This window comes from Polypterus senegalus, chromosome 8 (genome assembly GCF_016835505.1).
Source record: "Polypterus senegalus isolate Bchr_013 chromosome 8, ASM1683550v1, whole genome shotgun sequence".
NCBI classification, from domain to species: domain Eukaryota; kingdom Metazoa; phylum Chordata; class Cladistia; order Polypteriformes; family Polypteridae; genus Polypterus; species Polypterus senegalus.
In genome coordinates, this window is record NC_053161.1 from 89,165,834 (window position 1) to 89,183,616 (window position 17,783).

Here is a 17,783-nt window from a genome sequence, read left to right on the forward strand (position 1 = left end):
TTCGACAGGATTGACAGAAGCGCCGGACCTCCTTGTTGATCCCGGGCCAGTAAAAGCGGAGTTTGATCATCTCCAAAGTTTTTTCAGCCCCGAGGTGGGCCCCTAGGAGGTGAGCGTGAGCTAGTTCACATACCTCCCGCCGGAAGGTACGCGGCACTGGCAACAATTTCCACACCTCGCCCTCGTGGGTTGCCACCCGATACAGCAGATCATTCTCCAGAACAAAGAAGGGCTCGTGGCATGGAACCGTCCAGCTTGTGAGCTGCCTGGAAGAACAATCACATTCTGGGCAAACCGCAGGGAATCGTCATTCCACTGCTCCCTTTTAAATGAGGCAGGCATGGACCGAAACTGATGGTCCAAGTTGCTCAGGGGGTCTTGTGAGCGAGTTAGCGGAAGCGTTCCCTGGCTCGTCCCTTCTCCGGCGGATACTTCTGGGTCAGGGTCTGTCGCCGAGGAAGCGTCTCCTGATGTGCCTGCGCCAGTACGGCCTGCCCCAGAGCACGGCGTGGAGACCGCGGGAAGGGCGCCTCGTCCCCTCATAGCCAGACCCAGTGAGGCCCCGGGAGCAGTGTGTGTCTTACCGCAGTTTGTGTGTGACCAGTCTTGTCCCAAAATCACTGGATAGGGGGGTTCGGGCAACACCGCGACCACCAAATTAGACAATTGCCCCTTCCAGGTGATGTAACAGCAAGCGGAACGGTATGACTTGGTCTCCTCATGCACACAAGTGACTTGCAAATGTTGCTTAAGCCACTGTCGCGGTAATACATAACGGCGAGCGACAATGGTAATGTTGCTGCCGGAGTCAAACAGAGCCACCACCGAGTGCCCATTCAATAACACCACTCCCGTGTTTGGACTTGCCAGCGGGTGCGACGGAGTACAGTACCTTTCCGTGGTGGCCCAGGTGCAGTCCATCAGCTCCGAGGTGGTGTTGAGGGACAGGTCGGTAGGTGGCGGTCTCACCGCACTTGTAACAGCGGGAGGCCCGCCTTTTTGGTCTTTGTGGCGCTTCCAGAGCGCCGAGAGGGCTCGGGGGGGCCGCCCGTCCCTGTCAGTTCCCACGAGCTTGCCATTCCAACCCCCTGGCTCGGAAGACCACGAGCTGACGCTCCAGGACTTCCAGGAGTCCTGGCATGTCCTTGTAAGGATGGCGCCAGACCTGCTGGGCGAGGGAGCTAGGCAAAGCGTTTACGAGGCCCTCACAGGCCACCTGCTCTACTACCTTCCAGGCTTGGGGACCCTCGGGCCGTAGCCAGCGTCCCATTTTACCCCAGAAGTCAAAGGCCTGGGCTCGGGCCGGTTTTTCTGGGTCAAACTGCCAGCTCTGCCATTCTTTCACCTGCTCGCCCGGCGTAATGCCATAGCGTGCCAGGTTCTCCTGTTTTAGGAGGTCATAACTCGCGGCCTCCTCCTCGGGGAGTTTGTAGTAAGTGCGCTGTGCGGGTCCCTTCAGGTAGGGCGCCAGAATGGACGCCCACTCGGACCGCTGCCACTCGTTCCGGGTGGCCATCTGTTCAAATATGCCGAGTGCGACTCGACGTCGCCAGCCTCTGTCATAGGCACCAGAGGCGGAGGCGTTGGACGAGGCGGATCGGGTCTTACCCTCCGGCTTCTGCCAACCTGGCCTTCGCTTCCTCCAACTCATAGGGACATAGGGAAACTAAAAACATTCTTCAAAAAAAGAGGGAGAGAACAGCATCAGAATAATCCCAGCCCGCAGAATGTCGTGCTGTGACATCACATGGCTTGTCCAATCATATTCATCAAGCTAAGCTAAGCTTCACAACTAACCTGCCACGGAGCAGGCTTGTCCAAGAGCATATGTTGGCATAGTAATTAAGCGGAACTTCAGGTTAGCCTCGTTCGTGGAACCGAATTTGGAGAAATTAAACCGGGATTATCGAAATAAGACTGGATTTTGAGGTTAGCGCGCTTCGTGGAACAGCCCCCAGATCAGAGAATTTCCAGTTACATTGTCTCAAAACACCACTCACATCTACAGTTATTCCCAGTTTCAAATAAAAACTAACAACGTCAGATCTGGGGTGGTGGTGGTGTTGTATCATGATCATGACTACAAGTACTATAAATTTACTGTTACAGACACAAATCAAACGCATGTTTTTATTGTATAATATTAACAATAAGAGCAGCTCACTACCCAAAACTGTAAATTTGGGAGGCAATCAGAATCAAACCAGGGACCTCTTGATTACAAGTCCGCAATTCTTACCACTACATCAGCTGTCGCATTACACTTGCACCTTTTGTGAAAGTGTTTATTTGATATCTGGCCATCAGCCTTCATACATTATACAGTTCATGTATACATTTCATCATTTATTACTAAAACATGAAAAACTTTTCTGTTTTAACGATGTGTTTACAAAGATTGTTATAGACACAGAACACACATGAAATTATTTCCCCAGTAAAATTCCAGCACTTCACTCCCAGATAATCAAGGCTTGACCTGGAAGAAATCTTGCCCGTTCTGCAGCGGTGGGGGGGATGGTATAGCAGGCTGCTTGCACTTATTGACACAATTACAAGACAAAAGACACTGACGGAGAGGTGCAAAGGGATTTAAGATGGGCCGGATTTACGACTTTTTTCGTAGGCTCTGGTAATTCTAGTGAGAAATCATAAATCACAAGAACAGAACTCTGTGATAAAGAGACAATGGAAAAGGAGCTTGACATTTACCTGCTGGCAACAGATGCAGACAGTGAAATGGACCCCATGCAGCGGTGGAAAACCTATGGGAGAAACTTTCTACGATTAAACCGCCTGGCAAAGCGCTATTTGCACATCAATGCAACCAGCACCCCCTCTGAGTGGGTTTTTAGCACGGGGGACAATACTGAATATTGTGAACTACTAGAGGGCAGCTTTAAAACATGAGCCAGTGGAGAGACTTGTCTTTTTTGCCCAAAATTTGTAGTAGGTGTAAAAGACTCAACAAGAGACAACATAAAGGTTTGGGGTTTCCGGCCCCGTATATTGCAGAAAAATCCACACTGCAAATCAGGTCAAAAGATATAAACAAAACAGTTCATATGCGCGACCCCATTAGAGGCGTCAGCGGCCATTTTATAAGGGAGGAGCCGGAAGTGGAGGAATGCTGGGAAGGAACCGTGAGGGAGGATGGGACTGATGACGTCAGGAATGATGGCGGAGGAATGGTGGAAGTAAACGTACTGCGGGAAGGCTTATGATGGCGGAGCGTCTTTTTTCCTGGAAGAAATCAAAGGAGAAAGGTTAGTACCCCGCCACTCCTGCCGGGCGTAACGCCTTTCAAGCGGTTTAAGGTCCGTCCCATGTCTCCTAATCGCAAGATGCCTGACACGCACCCCCTTAGCCCAAGACCGCCAGGTCGGGCGGACCTAACCGAGAGGTCGTGGAGGCGAGAGAGGGCATCGGCATTGGCCTGAAGGTTGCCACGACGATAAGTGACTGTGAACTTATAGGGTTGCAGGTCCAGAAACCACCTGGTGACCCGTGGATTCGACTCTTTGTGCAGGGACATCCACTGAAGCGCAGAGTGATCAGTCACTAGAGTGAACTCGTGACCCAACAGGTAGTACCGGAGATGAGTCACCACCCACTTAATGGCCAAGGCTTCTCTCTCCACTGCCGCATACCTGGTCTCTCGGTCCAGCAGTTTCTGGCTTAAGTACATCACGGGGTGTTCGACACCATCGACGCTTTGGCTCAACACGGCGCCCAGGCCTGTGTCCGAAGCGTCGGTCTGGAGGATAAAAGGAAGCCCAAAATCAGGGGTCCTTAATACAGGTGCCGACGTTAGGGCCTTTTTAGGTCACTGAATGCATGTTCCGCCTTGTCGTTCCATACCACGCATAGGGGAGCGCCTTCTTTGTTAAATTGGTCAAGGGTGCTGCCCTTTCGAAGAAACGGGGTACGAACCGGCGGTAGTACCCTGCCAACCCAAGAAAGCCTGCACCTGTCTCTTGGTATTTGGACAGGGCCATTCCAGGATGTCTTTGACTTTGGAACACTGGGGTCTCACCTGTCCTTGTCCCACAAGGTAGCCTAAATATTTGGCCTCCTTTAAGCCAAAAAAAACATTTACGGGGGTTAATGCGGAGGCCGGCTTTAGCGAGTGTTGCAAGGACAGCAGAGGCCTGCAATAGATGCTCCTCCCGGGTGCCGGAATAGATGACGATGTCATCCAGGTAGGCGGCACTATAGGACTGGTGGGGCTTCAGCACTCTATCCACCAGACGTTGAAATGTCGCTGGGGCCCGTGCAGCCCAAATGGGAGGACCTTGTATTGCCAATGTCCACTAGGGGTGCTAAAGGTCGTTTTTTTCTTTTGCAGATGCTGTTAAGGGAATTTGCCAATACGGCTTTCCTCAACAATGTCCATATCCCACATCCGTTGCACCTCCAGTTCCACTTCTGCGCGTTTTGCCTCCGGGAGTCTATAGGGCCTCTCCCGGACGACTACTCCAGGGTCCGTGACTATATCGTGCGCAATCAGCGAGGTCCGGCCCGGTGGCTCGCTCACTACTTCGGTGACGGCCTGGATTGCCTGGGTTAACTCCTGCCACTGAAAGGGTGTCAGCTCGTCACCGAGGTTAAGGGCAGACATGCTAGCGAATAGGGAGAGGGATCTACGAGTGTCGGGAGACTCCTCCATGTCCTTCCAAGGTTTTAACAAATTGACATGATAGATCCTCTCGCTCAGCCGACGATTAGGTTGTTTAACTAAATAGTCGACAAGCCCCTTTCTTTCCTTAACCTCATATGGCCCCTGCCAGTGAGCTAGCAACTTGGAATGGGAGGTAGGAACGAGCACCATCACTCGATCCCCCGGGCGGAACTCTCGGAGGACGGAGTTGCGGTTGTAACACCTGGCCTGTGCTGCCTGCGCACGAGTCACGTGGTCGTTTAGGAGTGGCCTGATTTTAGCTAGTCTGTCGCGCAGTTGCGCCACATATCCCAATATATTGGAGGAGGGAAGGGCCTCAGCCTCCCAGCCCTCTTTTAGTATGTAAAAAAGTCCTCGAGGTTGTCGCCCGTACAATAATTCAAAAGGGGAGAAGCCCGTAGAGGCCTGGGGCACTTCCCGGTAAGCAAAAAGCACAAGCGGTAGGAGCTGGTCCCAATTCCTGCCATCGGCGTTGACTACCTTGTGGAGCATCTGTTTAAGCGTCTGATTAAACCGCTCCACCAGCCCGTCTGTTTGAGGGTGGTAGACAGACGTCTTCAGGTGCTTTATTCGCAGTAATCTGGCAACCTCCCTGAACGTATCTGAGGTGAAGGGTGTACCCTGGTCCGTGAGGACTTCTTTGGGGATACCCACTCTAGAAAACAGGTTGACTAATTCCCGTGCGATATTTTTTGTGTTAGCGGAGCGCAGGGGAACCGACTCTGGGTATCGGAAGCGTAATCCACCATGACCAATATGTACTTATGGCCACGGTTTGAGGGTTACAGGGGGCCTACTAAGTCCACCCCTATTCTATCAAAAGGGATGTCTATCAGGGGTATTGGGACGAGAGGAGCGCGGTCCCTCCTAGGAATCTGGCGAATCTGACATTCCGGACAGGATTGACAGAAGCGCCGGACCTCCTTGTTGATCCCGGGCCAGTAAAAGCGGAGTTTGATCATCTCCAAAGTTTTTTCAGCCCTGAGGTGGGCCCCTAGGAGGTGAGCGTGAGCTAGTTCACATACCTCCCGCCGGAAGGTACGCGGCACTGGCAACAATTTCCACACCTCGCCCTCGTGGGTTGCCACCCGATACAGCAGATCATTCTCCAGAACAAAGAAGGGCTCGCGTGGCATGGAACCGTCAGCTTGTGAGCTGCCTGGAAGAACAATCACATTCTGGGCAAACCGCAGGGAATCGTCATTCCACTGCTCCCTTTTAAATGAGGCAGGCATGGACCGAAACTGATGGTCCAAGTTGCTCAGGGGGTCTTGTGAGCGAGTTAGCGGAAGCGTTCCCTGGCTCGTCCCTTCTCCGGCGGATACTTCCGGGTCAGGGTCCGTCGCCGAGGAAGCGTCTCCTGATGTGCCTGCGCCAGTACGGCCTGCCCCAGAGCATGGCGTGGAGACGCGGGAAGGGCGCTCGTCCCCTCATAGCCAGACCCAGTGAGGCCCCGGGAGCAGTGTGTGTCTTACCGCAGTTTGTGTGTGACCAGTCTTGTCCCAAAATCACTGGATAGGGGGGTTCGGGCAACACCGCGACCACCAAATTAGACAATTGCCCCTTCCAGGTGATGTAACAGCGAGCGGAACGGTATGACTTGGTCTCCTCATGCACACAAGTGACTTGCAAATGTTGCTTAAGCCACTGTCGCGGTAATACATAACGGCGAGCGACAATGGTAATGTTGCTGCCGGAGTCAAACAGAGCCACCACCGAGTGCCCATTCAATAACACCACTCCCGTGTTTGGACTTGCCAGCGGGTGCGACGGAGTACAGTACCTTTCCGTGGTGGCCCAGGTGCAGTCCATCGGCTCCGAGGTGGTGTTGAGGGACAGGTCGGCAGTAGGTGGCCGGTCTCACCGCACTTGTAACAGCGCGGGGAGGCCGGCCTTTTTTTGGGTCTTTGTGGCGCTTCCGCAGCGCGTCGAGAGGGCTCGGGGGGGCCGCCCGTCCCTGTCAGTTCCCACGAGCTTGCCATTCCAACCCCCTGGCTCGGAAGACCACGAGCTGACGCTCCAGGACTTCCAGGAGTCCTGGCATGTCCTTGTAAGGATGGCGCCAGACCTGCTGGGCGAGGGAGCTAGGCAAAGCGTTTACGAGGCCCTCACAGGCCACCTGCTCTACTACCTTCCAGGCTTGGGGACCCTCGGGCCGTAGCCAGCGTCCCATTTTACCCCAGAAGTCAAAGGCCTGGGCTCGGGCCGGTTTTTCTGGGTCAAACTGCCAGCTCCGCCATTCTTTCACCTGCTCGCCCGGCGTAATGCCATAGCGTGCCAGGTTCTCCTGTTTTAGGAGGTCATAACTCGCGGCCTCCTCCTCGGGGAGTTTGTAGTAAGTGCGCTGTGCGGGTCCCTTCAGGTAGGGCGCCAGAATGGACGCCCACTCGGACCGCTGCCACTCGTTCCGGGTGGCCATCTGTTCAAATATGCCGAGGTACGACTCAACGTCGTCAGCCTCTGTCATAGGCACCAGAGGCGGAGGCATTGGACGAGGCGGATCGGGTCTTACCCTCCGGCTTCTGCCAACCTGGCCTTCGTTTCCTCCAACTCATAGGGACATAGGGAAACTAAAAAACATTCTTCAAAACATTAACAGCACTGTGAGACAGTACTGAACTAACAGGGATTTCTTGTGCCTTTTTTTTTTTTGCCTTGGAGCATAAGCTGACAAGAATTGAGTAAATATGTCAGTTTTATTTATGTTCTCCTTTGTTTACATTAAGATTTTAGTTTATTATATATACCTATTTCATTTATTTGAAACACAAATTGTATAATGTTCTGCATTCCAATGTTCATGTTCAACTTCTGACAAAAAATAAGTAAACTCATATTAACCTCATGATATCTTCACAACTCACTTAGGAGTAAAAAGAAACATTTAAGCTTCACAAAAATTGTGATTTGATTTGTACTGTGCTATATATTGATATCGACCAATATGAAAAAAAATTATTTTGTTAAGATTTTTTTTCCATATTGCCCAGCCCTATCGAGGGGAAACTACAAGTAAATATAAAGATTTTTTAACAAAATATTGCTATCAGCATGGAAAAAACAAAATCTGAACACGATATGCACAAGATGGTCTACTCTCACATTAGCATGGACAATCAATACTTTCAAGATGAACATCCTTCCTAAGCTGCTTCTTCTATTTCTGAGCATCCCAGTGTAAATTAAAAATTGTTCTTTAAAACATTAGACTCAATTATAACCTCATTTATTTGAAAAATCAAGACATTCGTGCATTCAAAAGGTGACTCTACAAAGACCTAAAGCAGAAGATGGCATGGCACTACCTAACTTTCAATTTTATTACTGGGCAGAAAATATAAAAGCTAAAGACCTGGACATTGACACAAATTGATGAATATACAAAAGCCTGGTCTGCAATAGAAATAAAATCTTGCTGTACTTCTTAACATGTCCTGCTTTGTGCTCCAGTAAATACAAATTATAATCAGTATACCAATAATCTAATTGTGCAATGTGCATCAATCATTCAGAATATGTAACATATGAAAGAAGTACTTCAAGGCAGAGAAGTTTTATCTGTTGCACTTCTGCATGATAATCACCTTTTTCCACACTCTCAAATATACAAGTCAGGTCAGGTTAGGGAGCAGGCACTTGTACAGTGTTTTGCCGCACCCACCACATGACAAAACAGCTTGGGATCCTTTTTGGCAACCCCTTAAGCAAACACACAGTCCAGTCCCACCCTCCAGAAATTACCCTCTATGTGCCACAGCCAGGTATTACATGGGTGTCCCCTTGGCCTGGTCCAGCCACTCGGGTCCTCAGCAATGAGGATTCTGCAAGCCAGATCACCCTAGGGGAATCGTGCCACCTAGCCATAGAGCCGTAACTGATGGTCCCTCACAATATGCCTCATTCAGGACTCCATACGCAACCACTCATTCAATACAAAGTCAAACCAGTGGTACCCACAGTACCAAAGGAGTCCAGTCTCCATCTCAGGTCACCAGACAGCTTCCATGTCTTGCAACCATATAGAAAGTCAGGAAGCAACAGGACACTAAAGACTTGGACCTTCGTCCTTATGCATAGATATCAGGAGTGCCTCACTCCACACCCCCTTTCCAGCGACCTCATGACCCCCTTGCTCTCCCAATCCACATACTGACTTTATAGAAGGAGTCACCAGAGACATGAATGTCACTGCCGAGGTAAGTAACCCTCTCGACATGGTCGACACTCTATCCGCAGACGACACACTGCTGATGGCTGTGCACAAGAGGTCATTAAAAGCCTGGATTTTGTTTTTTATCCAGGATACTCACAAGCCCAGACACTAAGACTCCTTGCTCAGTCTCTCGAGAGTCCCGATCAGAGCCTCCATTAACTCCACAAACGTCACAGAATCATTGGCAAAGTCAAGATCAGTGAATCTTTCTTCGGCAACAGATGCCCCAGGGCTAATGGACCACACAACCTTGCCCAACACCCACTCCATGCAAGCATTGAACAATGTAGGAGGAAGAACACGCCTCCAACAAATCCCAGAATCAACTGGGAAAAATGCAGAGGTTCTGCCTCCACTCTGCACTGCACTCACAGTACCAGTGTACAGGCCATGATATTCAAACCCACCTGGGTTTGGTTGTCCTCTCATCCTTCTTCACACTCACACAGTCGTCCCTCAGATCCCTGAAGAGGATGCCACCTGGATCACTCCCACTCCACTGCAAAATCAGTGGGGACTATCCGTCCCAAGAGTGCTGATCCTTTGCTCCATTGCGGGACCAGTGCTGCCTTACTTTCCTCTCCCTCTAGCCAGCTGGCTTGTTCTCTCTCTTCACCCCCAATGCCGCACTCTCTCTCTACATGTCTTGCTCTACATACCTCTATTAGTTGTTCTCTCTATTCCTGTGCTGGTCTGAACTTATGAGGCCCCGTGCGCACTTCTTCTCAATCATGCACCGCAGGAAGCCATGACATGCCTATGGAGACTGACATGGCCAACGGATTATTTAATAAAATAGCCATTCTTTCAGAGCCGCGGACCTGCTATACCACAGGGGTCGAATTCTATTTTGTTAAGCTCAACTTTATTGTATGTAATATTATCTTTTTCGTGTATAAGGAAGAGAAAAAAAAAAGAAGAAAGAAAAAGAATAAAGCCGGGCTGATTGCATTAATGAATTCTCATTAACAATGCCAGGGCCACGCAGTTTCACATCTGCAAGCACTTATTCCCATTGTACCCAAGCACATTGGTTTTATTTAAAAACTCGCATTGCCGCGTAAATCTTAATATGCACTACCACATGCATGTTGTGAGTGATTTAATTAATAGATACAGAGAACCTGGGGTGGGAAGACAGTCCAACTTTTTAACCCACAAGTTTAGTACATTGAGGAAAGAGTTCCCCAACAGAGGACCTAATGGTTGGAAGTGCTGCATTGTGTGGGGAATGCAAGACCTTTTGTCCCACTGAGTTAGCAGGCTGAGGAGAGATGTTCCCAACAGAGGACCTCAGTGTTGCAGTGTTAGTTCGTAAGCGCCATTAAACAAGGTGTAGCAGCCTCCATGTGTCTAGGTAATTCTCAGGGGTCCAAGGTGTGTCAGCCTTTAGGAATAGTTTATACCACGGGATACTGTGAAGGTGTTTCAGCCTTTACGTGTCTGTGTTATTCTTGGGAACTAAAGCATATCAGCCTTAAAGTTTAGTTTATATTCAGGAACACCCATGTGTTGTTCATGTTAAACTAGAGAGTCCCTTTGTGGGAGTATTGAAGAGTGATTGGTTGTGTAGGTATCACCTATCAATTGATAAGGTCTGTGTTTGTGTCTTTTGGTATATATTTTAAACTTAGGGTGCTAAAGTAGGTCAATCCATAATGGACTTGGTTAACTTTCACTAACGCCCTGATAATACACCCTGTAACTCCAGGACTGTCTGCTAGTTTTCCTCAAACCAATTACTCAGGGGCGAGTTCCTGCTTTGAATTAAAATTCTCTCTCTCTCTGTAATGTATCAGTTTGTTGTTTCACCTTTTTTTCTTACAATCATTCCTTTTCTTTTTCAAGTAATTTATTAAGACATGCATGTTTTATATGCCTGCCATTAACTCTATATAACAATAACTCTATATTAACAATATTTCCTAGTCTAATGCCCTTGTGAACAATTTCAACATTGTTGAAAGTTTATATATTGTGTACATCTCTATACTGTGCAGCACACTATGGAATATGATAGTTTGGCAATTTATTAATAAATTATTAGAGTATGAAATAATAAATCTAATAATAGAAAGAAGATGATATATGAAGTACTATTAACTATGAGATTAAACTGAATCTTTAAAACTGTGGCAAATACTACAAATAACCTTCCTAAATTGGATTATATTAAATTGCTTTAAATATGTTATGTTCTGTGTAAACTGTGAAAAATAAACAAGGATCTCCTTGGTCAGATGCATAACTAAAAATTATGTAGAAAATACAAACCCAACTTTAACAAAAATAAAATGTTTACCCTTTTTCTGTTTTTCTACCATTTCCTTTGATACTGGTGGACTTCGAACATCAGATACTTCTTTGGATGACATCTAAAAAGAGAGGAAAGTAAATTTTCCTAAGTTTATAATATCTGATGATATTCTATAATAATTACTTATAGGAAAAACATTTTAAGTTACCTGATTTGTTTCTCGCAGCTTTTCGCTTCTATCTGTATATTAAAGTAATAAACAAAAAAGTAAAAACAGAGAACCAAGAAGCAATCACGTTTTCAGTTAGCCAATAAAAGGTGTCATTTTGCTTGGCTTTTCGATAGAATATATATAAATTAAATATTTAAAAAATCTCAGGGCAATATGGTTAAAGTTATCTGTTCAAGCTTATCAATTAACAATTATCCATGCATCTTCCAACCAGCTTAATTTAACATTGCAGGGACTATGCATCAACTAGACTAGAATCAACACTTTCAAGAACAGGAAAGAGTGTTATGATGGATTACTACTTCATAAAAGAAAAAAATACAGTATTCCAATACTCCTGAACATAATAAATATTGTTTAATGGTATACAGTATATGCAGAATGAAATTGTTCATTTACTGGTGAACACAAACTGTAACTTTAAAAAAAAAATTTTTTTTCCAGTTCTTAAATAAATTGCTATTACTGCATTAATAAATATATTCATGGCCAAATCACTGCCCAAAGAAAAAGACTATGATTGGCAAAATTAAATTCAAGATTAGTAAATGGACAAGGTCCTTAAATTTTAAACATGAATATTTAATTATATTTAGCATTATTCCAAAAATAAAAAAAGTCCAGTAAAAACAATGTACTTTTCCAAATGATATACTGTACTTTGTTTATATTATTATTTAGTTTGCTTGATTATGTGTAATTATCATTACCTTCATTTGACTCCTCAGCAATCATGCTCATCACTGCTTGTGACTTAGCTACAGTTGGGATTTTTCTTGGACTATCTGAAGCAGACTAATCAAACAAAACCAGAAATTTTTTAAATTTAGCTTAATAAATAATCCAATGAAAACAATGGATAAAAAATTATTTTAAAACTCACTTCAGAGTCCCATGGAGAATCATCGTCATCATCATCTTCATGTTCTGGTACTTCCAGACCCAATTCAGACAAAAAATCTGTTTCACAAAGTGCAATTATCATTGGATAAAAGTTTTCACATCCATGTAAGAGGGTATATGTAATTTATTTTTAATTTAGTTCTCTAGCTATAAAGGACTATCTTAAAATTGTGTACAAAGAAAACTACAGGCACCTGGTTGAGGAAGCAGAGAACTTACTTGGCTTTGTTTTTATTAATCAATATAACATAAATGAAATGATGTTGAAATTGATCAGACTGCCACAATTCATTTTATTTCACAGTCCTCCTGTATGCAACCTATTTTTAACAATCAATGATTAGTACAGTGGAACATCGGTTCACGAACGTCTCTGAACACGTATAAATCGGGTTATGACCTACATTACTCAGGAAGAGAAGGCTATGCCCGGCCATAAACCAATGAAGGAGAGGTTAACTGTTTTGCTGTGTGCTAACACTAGTGGCGACGTAAAAATCAAGCCGCTACTCGTTTACCAATCTGAAAACCCTCGTGCTTTCAAGAAGCACAATGTAACAAAGCCAGACTGCCCGTGATGTGGAGGGCAAACACGAAGGGTTGGGTCACAAGGACCTTGTTTTCAGAATGGCTGCACAAGGCTTTTGCTCCCGCCGTGAAGCGATATCTTGAAGGGAATAATCTGCCTGAAAAATGCCTTCTTCTGATGTACAATGCACCGGCACACCCTCCAAATTTGGTTGACGATATGGTTGAGGAGTACGACTTTATTAAGGTTGTGTTTCTTCCCCCCAACACGACTCCTCTTCTGCAGCCCATGGACCAGAAGGTTATTTCAAATTTTAAGAAACTGTACACCAAAGGATTATTCGCCAGGTATTTCAATGTGACCAAGGAGACGTCTTTGACCCTGAAAGAGTTCTGGAAGAACCATTTTAATATCGTTCATTGAATCAACCTCATTGATAAAGCCTGGGAAGACGTCACATACCGGACCTTGAACTCGGCCTGGAAAAAACTTTGGCCTGAATGCGTTCCTGAAAAAGATTTAGAAAGCTTTGAGCCTCCTGTTGTGGATAAGATTGTGTCCATGGGCAAGAGCACGGGTTTTGAAGTGGACAATGAGGACATCAAGGAGCTGGTCCTGGATCACAAGGAGGAGCTGACGACGGAGGAACACGCTGAACTCCAGAAGGAGCAGCATAGGTTGCTCACGGAGGAGCAGTCCACAGGGGAAGAAGAGGAAAGGGCGGTTATAAAAAGTGATGGGATAAAAGCCACCATGGAAAAATGGAACAAGTGCCAGGTATTTTTCGAGAAGAACCACCCTGACAAAGCGGTTACGAACAGAGTGATAAACATGATGAACGACAATGCTGTCTCGCATTTCCGAAAAGAAGTCTAATCCTACAGCTAAACAGCTAAAAACGCCAGAAACCCAAGAAATCACAAGAGAGAAAACACCTGAAGGAGAACATCTCTCCACCGCTGAGCTGGACTCTCCCTCAAAACTGCAACCTCCTCTTCACCCAGTTCCTCCTCACTTCCTTCATGCCAGAACTCGACTCATGCAAGGTTAGTTTTCTTGGTTGTTTATGGTTAGTTTTTGTATAAATTACGGATTTTTCAAATGTTCATTTTTTTCCCTGTGCTTAAAACTCAATAAAAAAAGTGTTTACAGCAAGTGGTTCGTAAGGCCATAGTGTGAATTCTTGCAATGTTACTTTTCTCTGTTCAAGGTTTTCTAAGTGTTATTCAATGTTTTTACATTTACTATTACACTGTGCATTCTATGGTATAATTAACTATTTTTGTGCGTAAAAATCTATAAAAAAATATATTTACATACAGTTTGTACGGTCTGGAATGGATTAATTGTATTTACTCACAATCCTAAGGTGGAAATTACTTTGGGTTACGAGTATATCAGGTTGTGACCAGTGTTTTGGAACGAATTACGGTCTTGACCTGAGGTTCCACTGTATAAGTACATGAGTAAATATTCAAATAGGATTAGGAACCAATAATAAATTGCCAATGCACAAAAATTAAACAAAACCATATAATTTAGATTATAATTTAGAATGTTAGTACAGTTTTATTTGGAATAGGCCATTCAGCCCAATGTGCTTGCCAATCATATTTACCTAATTTTTTAAATAAAATCAAGCTGACAACTGAAGTTCTCTAAAAACCCTACTGACTACTACACTACTTGCTGCTTTTTTTACACATGTCTATGTTACTTTGGGCAAATTAGTGCGTCGGGGCCCCTGTTTTGATAACAAAACAGAAACATACAAAGGCATCAGAAACACTGTGGTCCCCTAAGCTCCTGGGGTCCCCGACTAGTGCCTGTTGTGTCCATACATTAAGACAGCCCTGGAAATACTTTCTGACATTTGTGTGAAATTTGCCATTAACAGGTTTTCATCTGTGTCCACAAGTTCTTTATTGGAAAATTTATTTTAAAACAGCAGAGATCCACTGTACTCATTCCCATCAACTGCTAATATCTGTATGCTTAAACTGAAAAAGGTTCAGCTCTTTCAATCACTCCTCATAGCTCACACCACTCAGTCCTGGAATCAGCGTAGTCGTTTTTCTATGGAATTTTTATCTAACACTGCTATCTATCTTATAATATGGAGAACAAATCTTTACATAGTACACAAGATTATTCCTCACCAGTATGTTGTACAGCTCAAGCATAACCTAGCTTGACTAGTACTGTACACATTGTGCTATATAACCCAATACCCTATTAATCTTATTCACTGCCTCCATACATATTCTATATGTAGACAGTGACTGGTCCACTGTAACTTCTAGGTCCTTCTTATAAGCTGTATTTTCAAGTTTCAAACGTTTCAAACATTTTTACATCCCATGTTTAATACTTTACATTACATTAAAATGTCCTATGCCATAAATCAGTACACACCTGTATATTTTTTTAAGCAAGTCTATAATGATTCTGCTGATTCTACAGATTGCTACAGATCCATTCCTTTCTCACTATGTCCACATCATAAACAGGTAGTCCTTGATTGGATGCCTTAACCAGTCACAGACAATTCTTACTCGTTTTCATTCAAAAAGTACATGTTTTGCTTTTAAATTCAATCAGCCATATTTTCCTGTAATCTGTCCTTGTAAAGACAACAGAAAAAAATGTGTCCTTTTCCTAATCACTGATAGGTTACTTGCTTGGTCAGGAATGAAGGGGATGGATCTTTCATCCAACAGAATATCTGAATATAATGACTGACCATTTTTTCTGCTTTAAAACATTGCACTGGTTAATGTTTAATGCAGCAGCATTATATCAAATGCACTATATCAAATATCATAACTAAAAAGAGAATCAGGTTGTCTGATCAAGTCACTGTTTGAATATCACAGACATAAGCGCACACACTACTGGATTTACTGAGGTTCTTCTATGGTATATTTTTTATCTAAGATAAGAAATAGCCATGTAATTTGATATAAATTAAGACTGAATATAGACAAAGCATTGTCAATTACAATTATAGTTGAAACGGTTATTGGATTAATACATTTTTTTATTATAAATAGAAACTGTCACTGTAGTTTTAATTAATTTACAATAGCAACTGAGCACTAAACAGAATTTTCTTATTGATATTTGGCTTTACTCTGTTTCTTTTTTACATTTAACTGTTTTTTGATTAGCATTACTTTCAGGTGTCATTACCAAGTGCCCTTTCATTTCTTATGACTATTGCCTTTGTGTTTATTTTGTTTGGATTAATTTTTATCTGAAGATAATTTAATGTAATATACTAAAGATATACTTTAAAGGCAGAAAATGGGGAAAGGGAATCCTTATCTTAATATTTATCAAAAATAATGCACCATATATAGGGTGTTCCAGATCTAATTATGCAATTTTTATTATGCTATAACTTATTAAGTTTATTACATAGAAAATCACCCGAAAAATCCTGGGCCATTGAGAAGTGTGTGAACTGATGACATGAATTGTTTTTGCACCGAACTGGAATCGTTCCCGCATAAATCAAAGTCATCCAGACGATCTGGATCTGCATCATTAAATCTGGACCACTCTGTATTTTATTTTTGATATTTGATGTACATTTTTCCAGATGCTCCTATCCTCATTATATTTCTATTTGGGGGTTTGGGACACAACTGACAGTAAAATGCATAATGGAGTTTTTGTAATATGCATTAAATGTAGCATATATTGTGTTATTTTACATGAATAGCACAATTTATTCATCATGTGTTGACATCCATAAATGTAAACATATGGGATGTATTATGATAAAAGGGCAAGCATTTTAAATGAGGAATACTAAAAGTTAAGGTGGTTTAATTTAAAAAAGCAAGAGTAGAGTGGAAAAGTTATATTTCTACTGCAACCTGAAGTAATGAAGGTATACATAAGTCATAAGATCTCTCAACAAAATGATAAATGAGTAACAATAAAAAGACAAACAACCGAAAAAATTAACGTGTTGAAACCAAAAACGGAAATTATAAACAAATTAATAACATAATACTGACAACATGCAGACAGGCTACAAGCAGCACAGATCCAAAAGTGGGGGTTAAACTTAGTAGAGAATTTACTTTCAATTTAAGTTTTAACTTAAGACACTTTGGATGGGTTATACATGTTCAATAACGCTGAATTAATTTTTTCTGGTGTTCTGAATCTTGACAAAAGTTACTAACCATTTAGAAATTACTACCCACCTGCTGCTATTGTATAAACACCACCTCCAAGCCTTCGTCAAATTGCCAGTGTACTGATAATTGTTTATACTGGCATATACCTACTACCAATTTACTTAAATTTTCAGAGCATCTAAAAAATGTTTCCATCGTCTTAAAATATATCCTCCTAATACTCTAACAATGAGTGCAGATTTTTTATGTCATTTAGTTGTCAGTAATTTTTTTCCCCAGGGAGTGCCTTTTGTCGTAACACTGTCAGGGGAATCTTTGTTAGTATTAATTAATCTGTTGCTGGTTACACATTAAAATTCATGAAATAAGAAAAATGTAATTTAAGAACTGGTTATTATTTTATTTTATTTAGGAGTGGTAAAGATAAGCAAGGCTTACTTGAAGTTAGTGAGATAATAAGTCAAGAGTCAAAAGAGAGTTCTGATACAATTTCTAAAGTAAATTTTAATGAAAACACAAACACTAACCAAATCATGGAGTTTAATGGTACTTCTAAATCATAGTAAAAATCTTTCATTTTCTTGATTTGCTTTAGTACTACTCTCTTGGGAGTCTTCTCCAAGAATTCTCAAGGTTTAGACGGTTGTTTAATGCACATCACATGTGCATTACATGGTTAGCAACATCATAGTGTGCAGACAAACAAAACAGCAAAGATCATAAAAAATGAAATGCACAAAATGACAATGAGAAGACATCACTGCATAAGTGATAAAAATGTTAACCACAAAAACAACAGTGAAATTAAATAAAA

The 17,783-nt window shown here is 43.4% G+C and overlaps 1 protein-coding gene across 6 annotated transcripts in view; it reads right to left on the reverse strand.

The window, feature by feature from the left end:
- si:ch211-272n13.3 (ankyrin repeat domain-containing protein 26) overlaps positions 1 to 17,783 on the reverse strand; it is a 179,689-nt gene that overhangs the window by 101,463 nt on the left and 60,443 nt on the right. For all 6 annotated transcript variants that reach the window (XR_005634684.1, XM_039761406.1, XM_039761409.1 and 3 more), the window contains 4 exons: positions 12,267 to 12,343; positions 12,094 to 12,178; positions 11,360 to 11,391; positions 11,197 to 11,269 (listed from right to left, as the gene is read on the reverse strand). Coding sequence is in view for 5 of the 6 variants with exons in the window: in XM_039761406.1 (XP_039617340.1) it covers positions 11,197 to 11,269; positions 11,360 to 11,391; positions 12,094 to 12,178; positions 12,267 to 12,343 (267 nt within the window). In the remaining variant the exon portion in view is untranslated. The remainder of the gene's footprint in view (positions 1 to 11,196; positions 11,270 to 11,359; positions 11,392 to 12,093; positions 12,179 to 12,266; positions 12,344 to 17,783) is intronic.